We start from the raw sequence: 21,454 nt of genomic DNA, 5'->3' as shown, positions 1-21,454 counted from the left end.
TAGCCCGGGTATGTTGCGATCCCCATACAAACCCATCCAGAGGTGTTCTATTTAACTATTTAACAACCACTGGGCCCTCTTCTTCACCTCGCAGAGCCCCATCTCTGTGAAGCTGATGATGTATCTATCCAGCATTACGCCGCCTCGTATATATATTTGCTGCACAATACTTTACGCGTACTAGCGAGCATCGCTTGTCTTTCTCCATCACTAATCTCTCGTCCCGCAACTATTCTCCGATTTGCCCATACTGCGTACACCCTGACCGGGTCATAGAGCTTAGCTTGCCAACCACGTCAGCAACGCATCCACCTTCTTTCAGTGGCCCGCCGACCTGCAACATGTAGGTGACCTAGGGTGGGTACGAAAGGCCACTGGCAATGACTGATCGTTGGGTCAGGTATTCCTGCTGAGCAGCTGAGTCAAGGCTTGACCCAAAACCTTGATGCCAAGGCTGGGCTGTCGCCATTCAGCGAGTAAGATGTTGCTCGGTTCGAAGCACTAGCAACACCTACCACCTTAGTTTAGGTATGGTAAAGTAGCACGGTTTCTGAAAATTTTCCAAGCAACCTCTCATTGGATCGCGTCGCGTGGGCGCTGAACTTGCCAGAGGCTCGCCTATGCCGGATGTACTGGAGGATGAAACAGGGCTGCAGGAGTGGAATCCCCAGCATCGAATGGTCATGACACTTGGGAAACGCCCAGAAGCGTCAGAAGAACCCAAACATGCAACTCCACGCTCCCGCTAGTCTCCGAAACCCGGTTGTCAGCCGTGCCAGGCTTATGGTGAGCTGGATTTGTGGCAAGTTCTCCAAGGATTGTCAATCTCCCAATTCGTGATTATTCAGTTCATTATCGTTAGTATTGTGCTTTTTGTGACCCGTTTTCCCGCTAAGCCAGGCCTATTTGTCATGATGAATTATAAGTGAATACCCCAAGCCGCCATGCCATCCAAAAAAAAAAAAAAAAAAAGAAAGAAAGAAAGAAAGAAAGACCAGCGCTATGCCTCATCCCAAAAAGAAGAGCCCCATGACCGTACTTCACGCCCATATTCCTCGGACCTTGGCTCACTTTCCGTCCCCATCCAGTCTGACTCTCTTTGATGGTCGTCCCGCAACCTCACTCTCGGCATCAGCGTCGTCGTCGGCCTCGCCCAGCTCCTCCTCTTGCTTCACCGCGGCGTCCGCCGCGCCCGAAGCTTCCCCCGTACCGTTGGCGGGCCTTTCCTTCTTGTGCTCCTGGTCCGCGGCATCCTTCATGAGCACCGCCTCGTCGTCCTTTGTGAAAATCTTCTTGGCTGACTCGATCTCACCCTTCTTCTCAAAGACCTCTTGGACCTTGCCGAGGAAGGCGTCGTTCTTGCGGAACGCAAACTCGAAGTCCTCGTATTTGACCTTTTGCCGTCCCGCGTAGTTCGCCGCGCGCGTCGCCTCGAAGGCCATGCCTTGGATGAACTCGGTTACAATCTCGTCGAGAACGCGAATCGTTTCGGGAAGCGGATTCCTCACGTCGCCGTGGGCGTATAGCAGTTGAGCCACTGCAGGATTTGAATTCAATTAGTCCGATCCCTGGGTATCGTTGAGCTCAAGAGAGGAAGGAACAGACGCTCGTTGTGGCTAAAGTTCATCTTGCCAACATTTTTGGCGGCACGAGCGCGAGGCTCCATATTGGGCAGACAATTCCTGATTATCTGATCCGGATACGTAAGAGTTTGCTGTCTTTTGCTGTAATCACTCCAGAGGAATGTGCGAAAGTCCCTTCGTGAGGCGCGTGGATTTGGTATTCGGATTGCTAGGGAAGAGTCGTCGAAGAGGAGGTTGAGGATTAGGGTGGGTGCTTGGGATTGAGTGACAGACTTCCATTCACGGCGCAGAAAGCTAGGTACCTTACAGATACCTTACCTTTGGCAGGTGCCTTATCTTATCATAACCCTGCATATCGAGCCTCAGGTTCTAGGCCCGGTCCAGAGCAAACCCATGTCCATGTTGACTGTGGGGGTGGCGCCCTGTCGTCCAAACGTGGCTAATGAGAAGCTCCAAGCTCAGGCCACATGTGGCACAAAATCTCCGGGCCACCTTGTCCACTCAGGAGAGGCTGAAGACGACGCACCCCTAGGCCATCTGTATCGCGACCATCAAGTTAGCCTGCCCATTTACCCAAGGTCCCCCGTCCAAGTCGCTATCTTTCCTTCTTAGAGGGACTCAGCTTGCAAACATGGTATGTCAAGCTCCGCGATCACATTGGGTATAACGAGGCATGCTGAAATGAGACATAGACAGCCCTATTCAACTTCCAGTCGCTCCTACTCGTCATTCTCCTACTCATATGCACATGCGCATACGTCCACCAGCTCATACCCGCCATTATGGATCGGAACAAGGACGGGTAGGCTCGTTTATGGCACGCAGTTATATAGAGATACATACGGCTGCTGACTATCAGACAGCTTCATCGGCATATTCTGGAAATTCGCAAGGGTGGGCGAGCGGTTAAGTCCATACATCAGCTTATGCTGTGTCGTCATGGCGGCAAGTCTCCCGATTCTCTGCAGCTTCACCTTCCGCTTCTAACCGGCTACGATAGGTTTCCATGCTCATCAACTAGACCACCCCCACCCCCACCTGTAAGAGCACGCGCGCGGAACCCTCCTCGACGGGGGGACGAAAGACTTGTTATATGGTTTGGAGTTGGTCTGGAAAATGAAATGTTGCTTTGTTAGATGGGTGCCAGCGCAAGGCGCAGGAAAGAGGGTACTGCTAGGTCAATATGACCCGCATAACGAATTCAATAGTACATGGGTATTGTCCGTCCATATCGGACGACTGGGGAAATAATGCAAGAAATTATGTTACCATCGATGGTAATACGTTGTGGTTCTGCTCTTGGCGTTGCTTTGGATGTGATTTACATCCGTAGACTGTCGTATAGATATCTCTTCCAGTTCCAGAAACGACAGTCTGTCTGATTAGGAACTCTGAAGCAATTCTAATTTCTTTGTGGACAACTTCGATGGACGCTTATCGTCTGAGTAGCGTATTTTTCCCGGGTATATTCGTCAACACTGTGTCAAACACAAGAACTTTGCATCGATGATTTCAGTTTCCCAGCAATTTACACCAAGCGAACTCGTAGAGCAAAAGCCATCTATGAGCTTATAGTCAGTGACATGGCGGCCTGAACTGGGAGCTGTGGTTCAAGGTACAGGGCATTCGTCTTTACAACCATTTTGTGATGGAATGATATGTCAACTTACATATTTCTAGAGAGGGGAGAGGTGCAGCTTAGCTCATGCGCTCAGGACTAGAGACCCAGACGTACTTACTCAATCAAACACACAGTCAACATGATTTCTATACTATAGATCCTGATACTAGAGTGAACGAAAACGAAATAAGCCGTCCATTTGCAGAGTTTGACTTTTGACTTCCTTCCACGGTTGACGATGCCCTCTGGACCATGCGTCCGCTGTCGCCGGCAATGGTACCTCATCGATTTATATGAGGGTGTTTCCTTCCGGCTTTATTGGCTTTGGTGATTAACTCGCACAGGATCAATCTTTCAACAGAAATTACACAATACAATACACACGCAATGTAACAACACGGTACCAGTACTATGCCCCAAATTCGTACCAATAACACAATAAAGTAATGTTGATAAGCGTACCCAAAACCGGCCGCAAACGTTGGCCGCAAACGTCGGCGGCCGTCGTGAAAGAGAGGACATACTTAGCCTCCATATTGAACAATGTACTGGTTTTGTGATTGCTTGATTCAAGTTGTTTCTTGTATCATCTCTTTGCTAAGGAATCAAGCCTGCTCAGGATTTCGACACTGACACTCACCCAATCGTAGTGTTGAAGAAAGGGACGCTCATCTGTCTACTCCATGTACGTCTATGAAAGCCCATGGAGATGCAGGAGACCTCTAATCTTTTTTCCCTTCCCCTATAAATATAGCACAGGGGCGCTGTCCTTCAGGAACGTATTCTTTCCATATTTGAGATTGCACATGATCCCTTCCTTTCCTCGAGTCATACTAGTGATGATGTTACATCAATGGTTGCCTTAATTCTTCGACACTCGTCAAAAGTAGGTTTATAATATCATACATCGCTTTCAGCTTCATCTTCAAGTGCGCTGCGTGAAGCTTGAAAGCAGCAACGAGCCCTTCCAGGGGGGGGCGGTATGATTTGACAGCACTTCTGTATCAGACTATAAACACCCTAGCTGGGACCAAGGTTGCAACGCTTAGGCCTACACCAATGGGTTGACACTTCTCTCGGAAGAGTTACAAGGCGACTAGGAGCAGAATAGAGCCAATGAAACTGAAGATGGGTAGTAGATGATGTGTTCCTGCATGTTACGCTTGTTATGTGATAATAAACCCCAGCACTCGTCATACAACATGTCGACCGAGGCTTTCCGTCGTTATATAAGAAACCTGATACATAGACAGCATTTTAAGCAAAACGAAAAGAGCAAAAAATCTGTAATCTGAGTTCTCAACATGTCCAAGACGGTCAAAACAGCAGGACTCATGTCGCTAAGTAATGTCGAGAATATCCTTCCACAGCCTCGAGCTATAGACACGACGACCGATATAACGAGGTGCTGAAACGATCGTCATCGATGGCTCTGCAGAAGTCTGAAACTAGGTACCTGGTTTCCCGCGTTACTTCTCGTCTCATCCAGCACACATCTACACGCCTACGCAAGGGTTGAACGACTGGCGCGTCGAGACGGATTGGACATCCGTAAGTGAAGTGTATTGGTATCTACGGCCGTAGTAAGAGGCCCCAAAACAGGGATTGTAATGCCGGTAAAAAAGTCTTGAAGTGGCTAAATCAGTACATGCGACTTTGCGGTCCTGCCCACTATTGCCTTCTCTAGCTCATTGATCGAAGATCTTCATAGACAACGTCTTCTCGCGGCGGACATCACGTGTGCATTCAAAATAGGTCATCGCCAGCACCGTAGTAACGGCCAATGATAGTGATGTAAGCAAAAAACTACCTGGTCACACTACAGATTACTGAGCTTGCACAGGGCGATTGACATGACGATTGACGCTGTCAAACCCTTCCAACTTCCTTCCCTCGTGCCCATCATGATACGGCGCTTCCGATGAGAGCCTCTAACTGATTAAAGTACGATATCAGAGTGTAAATATGACAGTAGGAAGGCGAACATGACTTCAGTAATGCTTCGTCTCCACATCTGATGGACACAGGACAAGGAATACATAGTGGAAGCTGCGAGAACGTAATAGCCAGATCCTCAGATGACCCCAACTAGGACTACTCCCGACAACAACCTCTTTAAGATCTTAACCAGTGCCCTCGGGTATATGTCTCGGAAAAGACGCAGGACCAAAGACCCGGGCTTGGACTCGGCTTGCAGAATCATAATAATCCAAAGTAGCGCGTGCCCAACCAAGATTCAGGTCCAATGCAACATCACCTCTTGTGTGCTCAAGGTTTTGACAGAGTGACAATCAATTAGGAATGGGGGTGGGGGGCAAGGCAAAGAAAGCAAAAAGACGGAAGTTGCTAAAGGGTTTTCTTATTTTGTAGTAACCGAAAATCTCGTAGAGAACGTCCGATTACAATGACGAATCAGTCCATCGACTCCAGATAAATCTACTGACCCCAGATCCTACCTAGTACCCAGTGAGTGTATGCTCAGCAATATCTCGTCCCTACACGTCTCTCCGCCACAGTACAACCAAATAATCGCAGAAAGCACACACTCACACACTCTGACGTCTGGGACATGACTCCATGTAAAGCCACGCCATGAGAATTCTCCAAAAGCCCCAGAGGGAAAGGGTGGTAGTGCTCTTGCATGAGATGAGAGACACACCCGCGTCCCGCATCGATGTAGAAAATCTCACCGATTGGATTTCACCCTACGTTCGTGTGTGATTGCGACCGTGGCTGCCTCAAGACCGTTCCAGCGTTTTTTTTTTGTTTCTTTTTGGTACAACAACAAATGGCACATGCTTGCTTGTTCGGATGCGACTTACAGCGGACGCAGCCGATAGACAAACAGCCGCAGGTGAGAAATCCAATCAGGTCACAGTCATGATTGGACGAAAAGGGCAAATATTGAATGGCAAATGTGACTGTTGTTTTCTGTCTCAGCAATGCAAAAAGTGCGCTATGTATCTGGATGTGACCACCTTCCCATGCAACGCCTAACCAAGTAATCATCGCGGCCAAGGCGCTCGCGAGCTTGATGCTTTGATACCCCAAACACCGTCTAAAGTTTCCATAAACCCCATAGCCAAAAGAATCTTGCGAGAAAAAGCTGCGAAATGCAAGATTAAAATACTGTAAAAAGGGGTATTGTTGTTCTGCCAGACATAATAGAGAAGCCCTCTTGCTTGGGCGTTTCGGTTTGCTTTTCTTTGAGACGAGCATCCCTTTTTGATTAGATATTGTTGTTTTGGAGACGTCTAGAATTGGTTCATTTCCATCAGGGTATCGACTTGCTCGTCTTCGGTGTATGCGAGGCCGGCGAAGACTCTCCAGTGTAGAATACCGAGGTGTGCCAAACGAGTCGCCATATCCTCGATTCCGCCATCGTCTCGAGTCTCCCGGGTGCTGTCAGAAACAGAGCTCTCACGATCTGGTGTGCCGGTTGATCGTCCCGAGCCTTGGACGCGACCGCCAGTGGCTAATGTGAAAAGACCGACTCCAGTGAGCCCACGGAACTCATGGACTCGCTTCTGGAGCTCCATCAGAAGCCTGTGGTGAAAGTGAGCCTCGACCTCCTGGAACAACGGGCTGTTGACGTCGCAGACGTGAGAAGCGAGCTTGGACTCGAATACCGGTAGCATATCGGCGGGAGCATTGGTGAACCGGAAGATCTGAAGAGCCAGTGAGGGGGCAATGGCCTCCCAGCGAGACTCGTGCCTCCGCGGCGGCGGCGAGGTGTGGAGCAGTGCGACCAGAGAGTTGTATACGTCCCTCGCCTTAGCTAAAAATTCCGTGGGATCGGACGTAGGCTGGGGTGGGAGGATGAGGGAAGATCGCGGAGATGAAGTGGCGGAATCACCTGAGCTGAAGGCGAGACTCGACGGCCGCGAAGGCGGGGTGTTGAAGTTAAAATCGGGAGTCATGGATAGAGGGCGGCCGCGAGGCTCCTCATCAAACTGTGAGAAGGAGCTGGCAAAGAGGGGAGCGTTCAATCGGCCGACCCTCTCGAGGTCATCGTACATGCGCATGCAGACCTCCAAGTTGATCGCGTCCAGCATATCTGCGCGGAGCTTGCCAAACCGCTCTTCGTCAAAGATAAAGGTATTTGGCAATGCCTTTTCTGATACCGAGGGTAAGACCAGGCGTGAGATGGCTTCAAAAAAGACAGACATCTCGCCGAAATAGTGAGCTGCGATGGGAGAAACAGAAGCGGCGTATCTCTGCTCGGCATCCCTATACCAGGCATTTGCTTGAGTAACGTCCAGCTTATTTCCCTGAATCTTTTTCTCGAAGAATTTGCGCTCGAACGGGATAGTTCCCTCGATCAGGATCGGGCGGAGACAGCGAATCTGATGGTTGGCAACGTCGAGCTTCATAGCCTCCAGCACGCTAAGCAGGCTCTTCATGCCCTTGACGAGCTCATCCACATTGTTCGTCCTGTTGCCGTTGCTCAGCTGGGTGTACATTTGATCAACCCACTCATCCCGCATCGGGGCGCAGTGTGATTTGAGCACCCGAGACAACCATAGAGCCAGCTTCTCCAAGTCTGCGACTCCTCTGTAGAATTGCTGCATCAATAAGTCGACATTCAGTCCCTCATCCAGGTAGATTCTATCTCTTTGGGGTACCAAAGTCTGAATGATTTCCTTGACTGCCTTCAGCAAAGAGGGCAGGCACCAATCATCATCCTGGCCGTGTGCCGAGAAGAAGGACTCTGGCTCCCTCACAAATTGAATAAGCTGCTCCTGAAGGGTGTTCCAAAACAGGTCGGCCTTGTGCTGCTTCCTCTTGCCCTTGTCGCCGTCCAGGTTGGGGCGGAAGTGCAGCTCGGGGTCGAAGTTGATATCATGGCGCAATTTCGGGTTGTGCATGATTTTACACACGTCTAACTCGCTCAGGGTCGCCTTCGTCACGGGGGGCTCAATGGGCCGAGAGATCCGGGGAGCGGATGCCTTGACCTCTGGCACGCTTCCGAAGTAACTATCTGTCGGCGCACTCGGGGTGGAAATAGTTGAACTGTTGGATGACGCCCTCGCCATTAGGGGTGCTGTCGTGGGCGTTGATGTATTGGAAGGGGGGTTGAAACCTCTAGGAGAGACTTGTGATGATTGCTTGAACTTGGGTTTGGCCTCCTCTTGTTGCGTCTGCTTGCCCGTCTGGGGCTCGGCCTCTTGAATGGGCTCGTTCTCGGCGTTGGCTCGAGTCGATGTTGACAGATGGCGACGGTTGCTTTCTATGCCGCCACCGGCTCCCTGATCACCCGCCATTTTGAAGAATCTCGTCCTGTCGATTGAAGGTGTTTTACAAGCACTGCTCCACTAGCCTTCGTGTCGTCGGAATTCGCAGTTTCGAGAGAGATTGGTCAGAAGCCAGATCCAGATCTGGAGGTTACACGCTGGAGGTTGACGTTGGAACAAGTTGCAAAGCCTAAGAAATCGAAGCGGGTAGGTAATTTGTGGTGTGGCTAGTGTTCCCCGAGGGAGCAAGTTAGCCAGAGTATATCTAGTTGAGAGGCCGCAAACAAGCATTGGTGGTTTTGTGAGACGGAGAAGGTCTCGTGAGCGACACACGCGGGCGTATGCAGTCGCTGGCTGCCGGAGTTCTGTGCAATGAACGGGGGAGCGTCGAAGGGAGGGGGGAAGGATCTCTGCGACTTTGCAGCTATCCGTGGCCGGGCAAGCCGAATAGGCTTATTGTAACTTACCGAATATGATAGAACAGAGATATGGTAGATGGGCCGTGAGCGGGATGCAGCGGCAGTTGCGGTCGTCGAGGACAGGAATCAGCGGTGGATGTATGTCCCGAGGGATGTTTGCTCAAGCAGAGAAGCGCAGCGCAGCAGGAAGGAGCGGCTGGACCACAGGAAGAGTCCGGTTTGGGAGCGTGCTTGCTGCAGAGGCACGGCTGAGAAGCAAACAAGCAGCCAAGTCACTTCTGGAATCTCGTTGGTTGGAACCGACGGGAGCGAGGATCCCGAGGATGCGGTCAAGTGGGTGTACAGTGTTTATCGGGTGTTGGTTGTGTATTGTTGGTGAGGAAAAAGTGCTGCGGGAGGTCGATTGAGGATAAGAGTGAGGATTTGTGAGAGGAGGAAAGGGTGAAAGTCTATTGGAGGGTGAGAGAGGACGACGAGGTTGTCGTTCAGGAGAATGCAGCAAGAGGAAGAGTAGCCGGAAATTGCTCAGGGGGTGTGGGATAACCAGAAGTAATGAGGGACTGGTCTGGAGTGTCAAAAGGGTGCAAAAGGTAAGCCAGAGAGGGTATCCGTCTGTTGATTACAACTTGGGGATGAAATTGCAAACGGAGAGGGAAGGAGGAAGAAGAGGACGAGTACGTCTGTGAAGTAGGCAGGGACGTGGGAAAGAGGCATGAGAAATACGGTCGGTAAGTACAGTCAGGTCAGGCCCCAGCCCAGGTCAGGTCAGGTCAGGTCAGTGCAGTATGTGGCCAGGGAAGGGATGAGAAGGGAAAAAATAAAAATAAAAATAAAGGAGAAGGTGAGTGTGAATGAGAGTAGTGAGAGCGCCAGGAGGACTGGAGCATGTTAAAGCCAAACAATAATATTAAGACGGTAAGGTATGGGAGGGTAGGAACAGGTCAGGTACAGATACCGTAGAACGGTACGTACATACTACGCAGAGTCGCAGCGCAGAGAGTAGGTACCTGGAGGTAGAGAAAGGCGAGGCAAGGCGCGGCATGGAGGTACATGCATGTGTGTGTGTGCGAGCCGTAGCGTCCAAAAAGGAGAAAGAACCCAGGGAGGTCACTAGTCATCCCATGGCTGGTGGGGAGGTACATTGGACTTGGCTCACACATCCTGACCCTACATTACTCTACTGCATGGTAGAGTACAGAGGGGGTCGGCACACTAAACCGGACGACTCTCTCTCCCACTCTCTCCAAAGGAGCCACCTCAGAAGAAGGGGGGGGGGGGGATGGGCCTTGAGGTAGGTAGGTAGTGAGGCAGGGCAAGGTACTCCATACTCCGTTACATCAACTTCAGTGAGTCTCCAAAAGTCGAAGGACTGTGACCCCAAATCGGTACGTACTCTTTCCGCCGCCGGGCCAGGAACTACGGTAGGACCCAAAGGTCCAGGGGAACATGCGCTTGGATGGGTTGGGGGAACTTGGGTGAAATTGCTGGCAATGCATCCTCAATGCAGAGAAGTGCAGTGCCAGACGAGACCCTCCACACGCTCCCACACACTCACTCTCACACGCTACACACCCGGAGCTTCATCTTTTGGCGGTAGCACCCACTAGGCACTGGGCCATCCATCCTCTCGGCCCCCTTCCCCTCCCATTTGGGACTGGTCCTATCACTCTACCACAGGGCCACGGCACCCTATATGGCGCTGTGTGCGAGAGAAAGAGGGAGAGAGAGATTGTGTGTGTGTGGGAGAGGGAGGGGAGAGAGAGTTCTATTGAGTGAACAAGGTCAGGGCAAAAAGGAGGCAGTCCTTGCAGGAATCGCCTTGCAGGCGTCGGGTTGGTGTTCGTGATCTGCATTTCCTGCAGTGGGAGTGGGAGGATATCATCGGAGCCCTGGTCGTGGTCATGCTGTTGGTGTTGTTGATGATAATGTTGCCAATGTCCGTCTCATCGTGTAGGTAATGTAAGGCCAGGAGTGCCCCTTTCGTACTCGGCTCATACTGGCGGCGTGGAAAAGCAACTCTTCCGGTACTTCTCTCCTGTCAATGCCAGGTCGTGTCATGCCTCCTCCCTTCCGCTTGTCTAGGCTCTTCTCCCATCACATATCGACTCGGCATCCCTTCCAGTTCCCGTCCGTGTTCTTTTGGCACTTTGCCCTTGTCTCCGTCAGGTACGGTACGCCTCATCGACGCCTCAAGCCACAGAGTCCCATTACTTCCCCTCCATGTACAGCCCGCTACTTGCTTCTAGTCAGCCTTAGCGCGTCATCGTGGAGAGGTCCCTTTGTGAAGTCGTTCCCCCGTCTCCCGGGCCTTGAAAAGCCACGGCCACCGTCACTACCCACCGTCTATTGCCTGACCGCCGGCATTAACAATCATCAGCGGCATCGGCAGGGGCAGTGGCAATGGCAGAAGCAGCAGCGGCGGCGTACAGCAGTACAATGCAATGAACACCTCTTCGTCAAGTAGTTCCTCGGGGTCTCACCGAGTGAGAAACCAGACATGCGAGCCGCATACTCGTCTGCCACGCCACGCAACGCCATGGAGCGGGCCAGTACGTATGTCGACCTCCGCTCCGGCCGATACACGTCGCTGCCCCAGCAGAATGGCACTGGAGGTGTATCAACACGGAGATCAGGGTCAAAAGAGAAGGCGCCTTTGCTGTCGGCGGTATCGCGAGCAGCGACTGCAGGCATCGGGGACAGCGTTTGCATTTGCTACTACGGCAGCAGGCCTCGTCATTTGCCGTTTGCTATTCGTAGTGTACCGTCAACCAAACCCGTCCGGTGGACTGAGGAGGAAAATCTACCGCCAGTCACAACCAACCCATTGACAGACGGCTGCTAAGACGAGATAACTATCCATGCCGCCATGCCCATGCCATGCCGTGCCACGCTCATCGCACGCTGGGGCGATTAGCACCAAGGCCATCCCTGCGCCGGGCCGGGGGGTGGACGAACAACTCGTTTGGTACTCGGTTCTCTTGGGTCTCTCGTGGTCCACTCGGGCCTGTCCCTGCTGGCTGGAGACACTCAAAAGAACCACGACCCATGCGCCTGTCGGTGATCTCGAAGAACGGAACGCAAACTGGATACCTCTTGGAACACGCCAACCAGCCTCCCTCCTTTGCCTGTCTTTGCCCGGTCCTTTCCTGGTCATGTTGACTTCCCCAGAATAGCTGTTTCGAAAGGAAAAAGGGGACACGATGTGGCGTTAGACGGGCCAGGCCGATAAAGCGTCGTAGGGACGACCACCATGGCCCAAAACACCAGACTCTTGTCCAAGAAGACGGCGTATCCAGTTGTAGCAAGTAAACCATACGAAGACCCCGAACTTACAGCCAGCAGGCGACTAGTTGCGACGAGAGTTGAAAGAACATGGACACACGGCCTTCGCGGGCGCTCCGCCGTGGGCCGGCAGAGAAGGGGGGAGGGGCGGCATCATCTCAAGAGACGACCTCGGGCCAGAACTTTTGACTCGACTGGCGAGACAAGAGGGCAGCGCGCTGCGAGACGAAGCAAATAAAGGCACGGTAAATGAGTCGTCGGGCGTGTGCAGAAATTTTTTTACGTCAAAGGCAGAGGAGGTGGTGGTGGTTGTGGTGGTGGCGGCGAGTCAATGACCCTCGTATTGATCGACCAGCGGCACATTGTTCCAATTCCGGTAGCTGCAGTGTGGACGAAAAGAACAGGCTCAAACTGCAACAGCACCCGAGACTCTGCATATACACGAGGTCATGGTCAACGGCGGACTGCTCGTGTGCCATCTGCTTCTGCCTCATGGCCGTGGAGGTGGTGGAGGTCGTGGTACAGGTCTTGCGAATAAGTGCAAGAGATGAATCCAAATGGGGGGTCAAAACACTCGGGATTGTGCGTCCGTCCGCTCGCAGACTTGCGTGGTCTGCCAGGACAGGATTCCGAATGGATCGCACGACCATGCAAGGACGGTGGTTAAGAAGCTGGAAGACTGCCTAGATGAGCAGAGCGCCCCTTTCTGCCCATGATCCATCATCCATCCATCCGTTCAAAATGTGTGTCCAAGCGTTCGTGATATAATTCTTGGCGACACGGGGGAACATGTTGAGGAGAGGATAGGAGGACGGGATGTTCACGACTCCTCCTAGAGTCCAAATCCCAATCCCAGAGGGAACCAGAGAAAAAGCAAATGGGGGCAGATCATCAGTGGTGCGCTATCTTAGGTAGGCGTGGGGTTCCTTACTCTAACCAGGCCCGGGTTGAGGTACGGGGGTACGGGGGTACGGAGGCACTTGCGGGGGTATGGAGGGGCAGAAGAAACCATCGGAGTAATAAATGTGAAAAATGCCAGAGAAGGAAAAGATTCTGGAAAAAAAGAATAACACGGATCCAATTCCTATGATTAAAAAAAGAATAAGAAGGCAAATGGGAACGGCAAGGGCCAGTCGAGCCAACCCAGCAATCCGCGCCGTCGGTAATGGCCATTTGGATCCCACCACCCGCGTACCTTACGGGGGAGGAGGTACCGTCTGCTACGTGCCTGGCAATCGGGGCCGACGCCCAGACTGGATGTATCCCAGTACCTTCCAAGAGCACGGTACCTGACTACCTGTGTACATAGGTTCTTGGTCGACTTGCAAGGGAAAGGGGGATTGAGGGCGGGCAGCAGGGGGGATCCCTTGCAAGTTCCAGGTCCCAGAAATCTTGGATTGGATTCTCAAGAGCCATCCCAGCCCTTGTACCTGTAAAGAGGAGCAGCCTCGAAGTTGAAGACGACACGAAGGAGGAGCCTTGTGGAATCTCCCAGGGTCAGCTTATTGCCGATGTTGCTCTCTCGCTACCGCTACGCCGCTACGCGCACCTGACACCCTGCCTGAATCTCCCAGGTGGGTTCAAGGTGAAGAGGGAAGAGTAGGTGAGGTGAGCCCGGGGGACGCCTCCGATGTATGTTTGTTGAGCTGACACAAGACACTCGATAACTCACGACATATCTCACCCATGCTGCAAACCTGACATGTGGAAGAGGAGGCTGGCAAGATGCAAACCATTCGTACGGATGCATGCTGCTGGGCTGTCGCTAGCGTGCGGCGGATCAAAAGAGTCCGAGATGATAATTTGACAATTCTATATCATGTCGCCTACGCTCTGAACACAAAGCAAGCCGCCACCTCCAGATTACATACAATGAATGGCTACTTAGTCATTACAGACCACGCAATATGACAGGCTGACCAACAGATTCTCATCCTCATCAGGAACCCGTAGTAATGACGATGATGACAGTTTTCTGCATGCTCGGCCGAAGCTTTGCGTCGCGTCGCCGGGGCTTTTTGAGTCGCTATTTGGGATTCTTTGGGTCGGGGATTAATTAGGAGGATAGAAACCCTCTGGAAGAAACAAATCAATGCCTCTCATGCCTCCCTTCGGTCTTCTCCAAGAGATGTGGGCCGAGGTCGGGTATAATGAAGTAGATAGGATAGGAGGGCGGTGCCATGGGGCGTAATTGGGGATCACTAATCCGCACGGTACAGAGTATTGCGTATAGAGGGAAGACTACTACATTGCACACACACAGTACAGAAAATTCGTGGATGAATAATACAGACGGGCAATGCGATTTTCACAATTCACCCACAGGGCTTAACCAGGCAAAGCCGGTGCCATCTCAAGACAAGCACGACTCACGACTCACGACTCACGACTCACGACTCACGACTCACGCCTCAAAACTCACCAGCCTTGTCCCTGGGAACAGGCCGTGGGCCCCATGAACCAGAGTCTCAGACTCGCGTACCTATCCGTAGTTCCGTACGTTACGGACAGTTAAATCCTCCAATCGAGATCGGCCGGTCCAGACTCACTTGAACCTCACCATTCCTCCTTCTTCGTCCCTGCATGGCATCTGATGAGAGTCGAGCAGGACTCACTCGTCCGTCCCTTGATACCCCCGTATGCCTCGCTACGGGCCCTGCGGTCGGCCTTCATACCTCGACTTTGATTTCGGAGCCGGACAACCTTTACAATATTGGCGTGAACTGCTCTATTCAAGGGCCTCGGAGTACCCCGTCTCAGACAAGGTTTGATTCAAGGCTTAGACTCCAGACGTCGGTCGTGTCCCCCGCCATCGGTGACGGACCGTCACCGTGGAACACGATACGTATCTGGGTTGGCTTTCGACGCCTCCTCGTTCTGCCTTACCTCATCCGCCAGGAGCGCGCCACCTACCTACAATGGTAGGTATGCAGCATCAGTGAGGTTGTGGACGATGGGAAGGAGTGCAGGGCAAGTAATGGTGCCTGAGGGAGCAAGTACCTTCTCCGAGGCACGAGGAAAACGGTGGCCTGTGCGGGGCGTTTGTGTGGCTGCAACATCGCTAGAGGGATACGGAATGCGCTCCGTCTGTTGCTCCCGTTCCACTCATCCGTCTCAGATCCTCTCTGCCTTTTTTGGCGCTTGATTGCACAGAGAAGCCCCCGCCATCTTGAATTCTCCAAAACTCTGTTGCGCGCCTGCGGCTTGCCATCAACAACCCGGCTCCTCAGTCCGAAACCTCGGAGCTAGCCTCACCTCACCGTCTGGACAACGTTTCTTTCAAGTATCAACTATCCTTCGCAGCCACAGCCAAGAAGGTAGGCAAGCACGCAAGCTAGGCTAAAGGTAGAGCAGGATGCCGGGCGCCAAACTGACCCTTCCCGGAAAACCCCCTGTCTCCGTGGACTGTGGCATGTACACAACTCATCATCAACCCATCAATCCCGAGCCGCTATAGATATTACAAAGAGTATCCGCATGGACCTTGGGCCACGAGGCAGGACTCGCAGGACTCGGAGGAGGCAAGAGGCAGGAGGCAGGAGGCAACCGAGTGGCCGTTTCCCCCTTCCCGGTGGCATTAAGATTGGATCCATCTAGTTGCGATCCACGATCCACCGGCCTCGTCCACTCCAGATGCAACCAGCCACCAACAAAGCCGTCCTGCTGATCGGCCTCACAACCATTTCATCTCTTCGCTTCGGAGCTGTCGCCGTCTTCTGCTGCGGCCTCTGCTCATTCATGCATGTGGCTACACAATTACGACTGGAAATGCAATTTGATCCCAACGCACACGAGGACCATATGGAATTGACCACACATTTCTTCTTCTCAAACAACAATGCTGTCCTGTTGCATCCACGATCCATTCCACGCCGCCGCTGTAGATGTGCGCGACATCTCAATCGGTTACAACACCCGCCGGCTCCCCTTGACCAAGTAAACCGTCGACTTCATCGCCGGCACCTGAAAGACAAGCAGCTACGGCAGTAGAAGCAGATGCAATCGCAATCATGTACCAACTAGCTATCATCTCCCACGATCTTGGAGATTAGAATACCAACAGCCTTATACGACACCTCGCCCCCCGTTTTTCATTTCTCGTTGTCGCGCTCGCGGCATCGCCCAAGACTATGGATTCGAATCGGCCACCAACCGGTGTTGGATCTGCATTGAGGCGCCTGACCCGGGTGTGGATGCTAATTAACCCGTCTTTGGGTGCAAGCGGCCGAGATATCGGAGCCACTGGGAAAGTGGTCGATAGCGAGGCGAACGCCTCACTACCCGCCGTCGTCTGATGCTGCTGGGGCTTTGGCCTAGACGGTGCCCCCGGGAATATGTGCAACCGTCCCTTTCAGGCCCCGGGGCGCCCATCACTTTGGTCCAAACGCCAACGGCGCACGGCAAATGATAGTTTGGGCAATTTCAGAGTCTCGAGAGGCCGGCAACTGCCCGATACTCAGACCTACACGCTTCATGTCCGCGACGGCATTGCTCCATGCGTGAGTAATGGTGCTCGTCCGCCCCTGGCCCTCCATGTCACCCGCTCTCCGACCCAAAGGTGGCTCTGGCTTCTCGGTCCTCGCAAAGCGTCTTTCGGAGGGGGAACAAGATGAACGGCGGCCGGCACAGGAGCCAGGACCAGAAAACCGCCAGATTGGCAATGACGACAGTCGACTACCTGCGAATACCTTCCCTCTGCAGGGACTTTGACTTGCAAATTCCCGTTCCATGTATGCGAATGGATGGATGGTCGGGGCGTCGATGAGCGAGATCATCTCATCTTCATACAACCGTCCACCTGATCCTGTACAGAATCAGCTTTGCATCTAAAATTGCCGCCAGCCGACTCTTGACTGAGCTACCACCGCCCGTCCTCCAGGTACGAGTCAATCAACTTCTGACGTCGATACTCGACAATCTCCTTTTTTTTCTTCCCCAATAATGACCGTGTACATGCGGAGCTACGCGTTAACCACGACGCCTCGGCCAAGGCGAACCCTCCACCCCTTTCTGCCTCGTCCTGCCATGTGGTTGATGGAGCCCTCCAAGGGTCCGTAGACCGGGAACCGCGGCTGCCCGTGGGCGAGGGTCATCCTCGCACTACTTCTGCTGAGAATGAGGCTGCACAGTTCACACCACCGATCTATGGCCACCCTCTAGTTTCAGCGGTCCGACTTTGCAGCCCATAACACAGCATGTTCGGTTCAGTATTGGACCGTCGGCATCCAGGTTTAACGACATTCTTATGACCTTTCTGAACGCCACTTCGATTTTCGAGCAATTTACAGGAGCACTGGCCCACAGTCCAAGTTCTCACTATTCGCACCGGTGTCAGACCTTCAATCAAACCATGATCTCTGGTCGACCGGTAGTCCGGTATGCCCCCGACAGTCCAGCGGCTGTCAGCATGCTGTCCCTTCACCTTACTGCCGTTTGCGCCCCACACACCGAGATTGGAAGACGCTGTAGGTTCAAGCAGGTCCGGCCACCTCGTTCAAACCCGGCCCAAAAACACCCTCACCACTTGACCCAAGAAGCAGCTCAAGGCGCAAACCGCAATCCTTTGCAGATCCCATCGGTCCCTAACCAGGACTAATATGTACAACTTTCAACACCGTCGCTGTTAGAGACGCTCATCACTTTTGGGTAGCTCAAAGTCGCCGTTTGCTTGCATCCCACCACGCCGTGACGCCGTGGCACAGCTTCTACAGGTTGGCTCGTTCCGACCTGCCTACAACAGTACGAATGGCATTGCTCGCAACCCCTCATGCAACGCAGTTGCGAGCTTGTTGTGTGTGCTGCACTGTGACCACAATCCTTTCCGACGCGGCATTCCGGCTCTATAAGGTAGTCCATCCACATCGGGCTTTTCGACCAGCTCCGCCCGCGTGCCATCCATCGTCTGGACGCCGCCTTGTTGACAATATAAAGGATAATAAGGGCCCATGACTCCGCCCGGTTCCATGGAGCATCAGGCATTCCCCGACCACTGCGTTTTCCTCTACCTTCCGGACATAAAGATCATTGTACTCGTTCGGCGCTTTCAGACGATTGGCAGGCATTTTGCCTCCCGTGTCCTGTGCGTTGGCGGGCGTGACAGTGCAGCGGCGACATCACAGCCATGCTGCAACCCGTTAGCTTTTGCAGCTTGCAGCTTGCAGCGAGTCTCTGGATGGTTTTCCGCAAATTGTATTCGCTCTCAACGCAAGGAAACGCAAGGAAACGCAACGCTACGCAACGCAAATTAAACCAACTAGTCCGCTTCATTGGTCCCTGTTCCGATCCCGGCCCAGATTGGAACATTGTAAGTCGACAGCGAGGCTAGCAACGCAGCAAACCTGTGGCAAACGCTGATTGATGGCAACTCACCTTGAATACACCGTCCAAAAAAAACCTTCGGATTGATCGTACTCGATCTATCGTTGGACCACGTTTGGGCATCGTGCGCGCCCAGAAGACGCACTGCGGCGGTAACCCAGGTTGTTTGAGCCCTCTACAACCAGCCAGCTGTGACAAGTCAGACGCACAAAAGCATACCCACACCACACAAAGCTCGTACACGTCGCTGACTCTGTCACCATGCCTCTTGTCGCATCCTGGGCCGAAAAGAAGGGCCTTTGCTGGTCGACGTCCGGACCGTGCCCCTGGCCTTTCCCGAAGTGCGCCTGTCTTCCGTGCCCGGTTGATGTGATGTCTCGTCTCTGGTGCTCGACGGCCCTGCCCTGCTTCATCCACTCACTCAGAGCACCCAGCACCAACCTTCCAGCATCAACCGTTTCAAATCACATCACAGCGGGATCTGGGCCGAAATGTGGCACCTCTTCTTGTACCCGCCTTTTCCGTGGCTTCTAGAAGGCTCAATCCCCTGACGAAGAAGCCTCTTAGGCAGTCAGACTTCCTCACGCCTTCTTCGGCCCTCGAGCCAGCATCGGTGACTCCGCCTCTGTGGGTGCATTGGTCGTCTCCATATTCTGTTACTGAGTTACATCCGCTTCAGCTTCAGTTTTGTCCACCGAAGCCCTACGGAAACATGTGCTGGCAGCCTGCCACCGATGCGCTCCTCAAAGCGACACAAAGATCTGGTGGGCTTCGCCTTGGGCCTTGACTTGGCCTGCACAACTTGTCGCTAAACCCACAACGCACATGAGATTAGGGCCCCCAAAGACTCTCCCTGCCATGACCACGATTCTTCAGCAGTATCGCTCGCTTGCTGACACGGGGTTTCAACAGGGTATTGTAAGTCTGGAACCCGGGTCCGGACTAACAAGAGGGTGAGTCCTATTGCGACACCGGAAATCCAGGGCGGTGAAGTCTTCGCGCCTTAGCTGCACTGCCAGACCCATGTCTTACACGTGAGGTTCTTGTCTTTGACGTTGTTCTTGTCCCCTGATACGACCAGACTGCATGACAACTTCGCCTACCATGATCGACGCTAATCTTTGGGATCAATCTTTCCACTTACCGCCCCTCGGCGTGGAGCAACTACCTAGTGGCCAAGCTGAGGTTGCCGCCAACCATCGCGACTCCATCTCTTAAAGACCTGGGAGAGGATCAGTCCTGCACCAGGTCAGCGCTGCCAGCCACTTACCTTTGATGCTCGTGGCCACCCCGGTGTCAGCTATTTAAGCGGCGGCTCCAATCAAAGATTGCCAATCGTCCGGTTTAGGCCAGTGGCCCCGGCTACCCTACAGCTCCGTAAGTAGACAATGAAGATCGGCAATACCATTGCCTCCCCACCAAATTTCGATGCCAAAGCGGCGTGGAAACACACCTGCAAAACTCATTTGGAAAGGGGAGGGCACCGTCAGTGCCTGATTCGGGTTGTGCGGTCAAAGAGACAAAGGATACATGCGTTGGGCTCCCAGCCAACCTTGGCCTGTCCAGCTGACCAAGACGCTTGGCTATCACCAAGCGAGTCGCCCATGAACCGACCATTTGCCGTTTCTTCTTTTAGTCGTCCGCAGAAAATGGAACCACCGAGGGCGACCTAGGCCTTGTAGTCGGTCGAGGACCGCGCAGATCCCTTGAAGAATTTTGCAAGGTTTGACGTACGGCGCGGCCTATCTGAGTCTCCTCGCACCGTTTCGGCAATGTTTGCTTGCATCATTTTGGGGAAGAAGGAATAAGATCATGGGGGGGAATGGTTCGTCAGCCGCGAAACTCAACCCAACCCAAGTCTGCGCCCACCCATCCAACGAGGCCGTACCTAAACGGAGCGTGCTAGGGTTCAAGTCCTGTGACCCATCCAATATGTCAAAGAAATCGAGAGATCAGCAAATTGTCGATCTCGGCCTCTCGACCCGTTCGAGGCGACAACGTCCCCGATGTGATGGCAATGCTCAACTTAGCATCAATCGGAAATAGTGTCAAAGACGAGAGCGTGTAATGAGCGAGTGCCTCGAAGAAGCTACCCTTTCCGTCATCTACAAGGGTAACCACGTATATCTCCAGGTCCAATTGTCATCCGGCAGGCCTGGCTCCTTAGATCCGAGGGGGCTTCTTCAAAGGGAGGCTTCTTTCTCAATGCTACCTTTCGGCCAGAATGAGTTTGGGACACTCTCAGGTGCAGCATCACTTCTTGGTTTGAGAAATGTTGATTTTAAGGATGATGTTCTCATTGTGACTCCGCGATGCGAGGTTTTACGGACACGGATGGCCGCGGAAGCACGACAAGAAAGGGGCGCATCAGCCCGCCAGAGACAACCAGTACATGAGCCAGCCGCAATACGAGGCTTCCCGCGATAAGAGGATTTCCCCAAGGCTTTGCCCGCTTAATGACTCGGAATGAAGGTATCGGCTCACTCCTGTTCAAGTTTGATTGGGGCCTGTGTGAGCGTTTCATCAGTTGTTTTGCTGTGAATCTACTACCCAAGCAGGGCAGGGAGCGGGAAACTAAGCACCGACGAGACACCTGAGGTCAAGGCAGACGGCATCGTGCCGTCTAGTGGAAGACGAAATCATTCGTCCTGGTCATTTGATCTGGCGGCTTCAGCTGGCAACTGCTTGCAAGCATGCTTCGATGCTCCTAGTACCAGATTGCTCTCCCATGCAATTGATGTCGATAATTAGTATTACATCTCAGAAATCTGACTTTGTTCACGGTTTACGGTGACTTGACCAACAGCACTACAAGATGGAACAAGAACCAATACTTTGTAGAGAGATTCGAAGGGCTGTTTACGCAAATGCAGCCTTGCCCGCAACTTCATGTTCTGGTATTCGTCTGACCATCATCTCACGACATCAGCGCAAAGGTACTACTGTCCGTAACTTCATAGTTTGGTATTCTTCTTACTATCCTCTCCTCGCAATATT

At 52.8% G+C, this 21,454-nt stretch overlaps 7 protein-coding genes across 7 annotated transcripts; 4 read left to right on the top strand and 3 right to left on the bottom strand.

The window, feature by feature from the left end:
* Positions 1-1,067: 1,067 nt before the first annotated feature.
* On the bottom strand, positions 1,068-1,666 carry CORC01_13078 (transcription initiation factor IID; the record flags this gene model as incomplete). Its single annotated transcript, XM_022624696.1, has 2 exons — positions 1,068-1,537; positions 1,606-1,666. The coding sequence occupies 2 exons, from the start codon at positions 1,664-1,666 to the stop codon at positions 1,068-1,070; spliced, it is 531 nt and encodes a 176-aa protein (XP_022468814.1).
* A 548-nt stretch (positions 1,667-2,214) lies between these two features.
* On the top strand, positions 2,215-2,570 carry CORC01_13077 (uncharacterized protein; the record flags this gene model as incomplete). Its single annotated transcript, XM_022624695.1, has 3 exons — positions 2,215-2,217; positions 2,276-2,385; positions 2,447-2,570. 3 exons carry the CDS (start codon positions 2,215-2,217, stop codon positions 2,568-2,570), a joined length of 237 nt encoding a protein of 78 aa, XP_022468813.1.
* A 3,888-nt stretch (positions 2,571-6,458) lies between these two features.
* CORC01_13076 (T-complex protein 11) lies at positions 6,459-8,468 on the bottom strand (the record flags this gene model as incomplete). Its single annotated transcript, XM_022624694.1, has 1 exon — positions 6,459-8,468. One exon carries the CDS (start codon positions 8,466-8,468, stop codon positions 6,459-6,461), a length of 2,010 nt encoding a protein of 669 aa, XP_022468812.1.
* A 2,430-nt stretch (positions 8,469-10,898) lies between these two features.
* On the top strand, positions 10,899-11,321 carry CORC01_13075 (uncharacterized protein; the record flags this gene model as incomplete). Its single annotated transcript, XM_022624693.1, has 1 exon — positions 10,899-11,321. One exon carries the CDS (start codon positions 10,899-10,901, stop codon positions 11,319-11,321), a length of 423 nt encoding a protein of 140 aa, XP_022468811.1.
* Positions 11,322-11,354: 33 nt separating this feature from the next.
* Positions 11,355-11,699, top strand: CORC01_13074 (uncharacterized protein; the record flags this gene model as incomplete). The annotated part of the gene is made up of 1 exon (XM_022624692.1): positions 11,355-11,699. The coding sequence occupies one exon, from the start codon at positions 11,355-11,357 to the stop codon at positions 11,697-11,699; it is 345 nt and encodes a 114-aa protein (XP_022468810.1).
* A 724-nt stretch (positions 11,700-12,423) lies between these two features.
* On the bottom strand, positions 12,424-12,789 carry CORC01_13073 (uncharacterized protein; the record flags this gene model as incomplete). Its single annotated transcript, XM_022624691.1, has 1 exon — positions 12,424-12,789. One exon carries the CDS (start codon positions 12,787-12,789, stop codon positions 12,424-12,426), a length of 366 nt encoding a protein of 121 aa, XP_022468809.1.
* A 2,983-nt stretch (positions 12,790-15,772) lies between these two features.
* CORC01_13072 (uncharacterized protein) lies at positions 15,773-16,129 on the top strand (the record flags this gene model as incomplete). The annotated part of the gene is made up of 1 exon (XM_022624690.1): positions 15,773-16,129. One exon carries the CDS (start codon positions 15,773-15,775, stop codon positions 16,127-16,129), a length of 357 nt encoding a protein of 118 aa, XP_022468808.1.
* Positions 16,130-21,454: the final 5,325 nt, after the last annotated feature.

This window comes from Colletotrichum orchidophilum, assembly GCF_001831195.1.
Source record: "Colletotrichum orchidophilum strain IMI 309357 chromosome Unknown Scaffold_176.1, whole genome shotgun sequence".
Classification (NCBI taxonomy): domain Eukaryota; kingdom Fungi; phylum Ascomycota; class Sordariomycetes; order Glomerellales; family Glomerellaceae; genus Colletotrichum; species Colletotrichum orchidophilum.
Note: the sequence above shows the minus strand (reverse complement) of the source record. Positions and strands in the feature narration are given on the sequence as shown.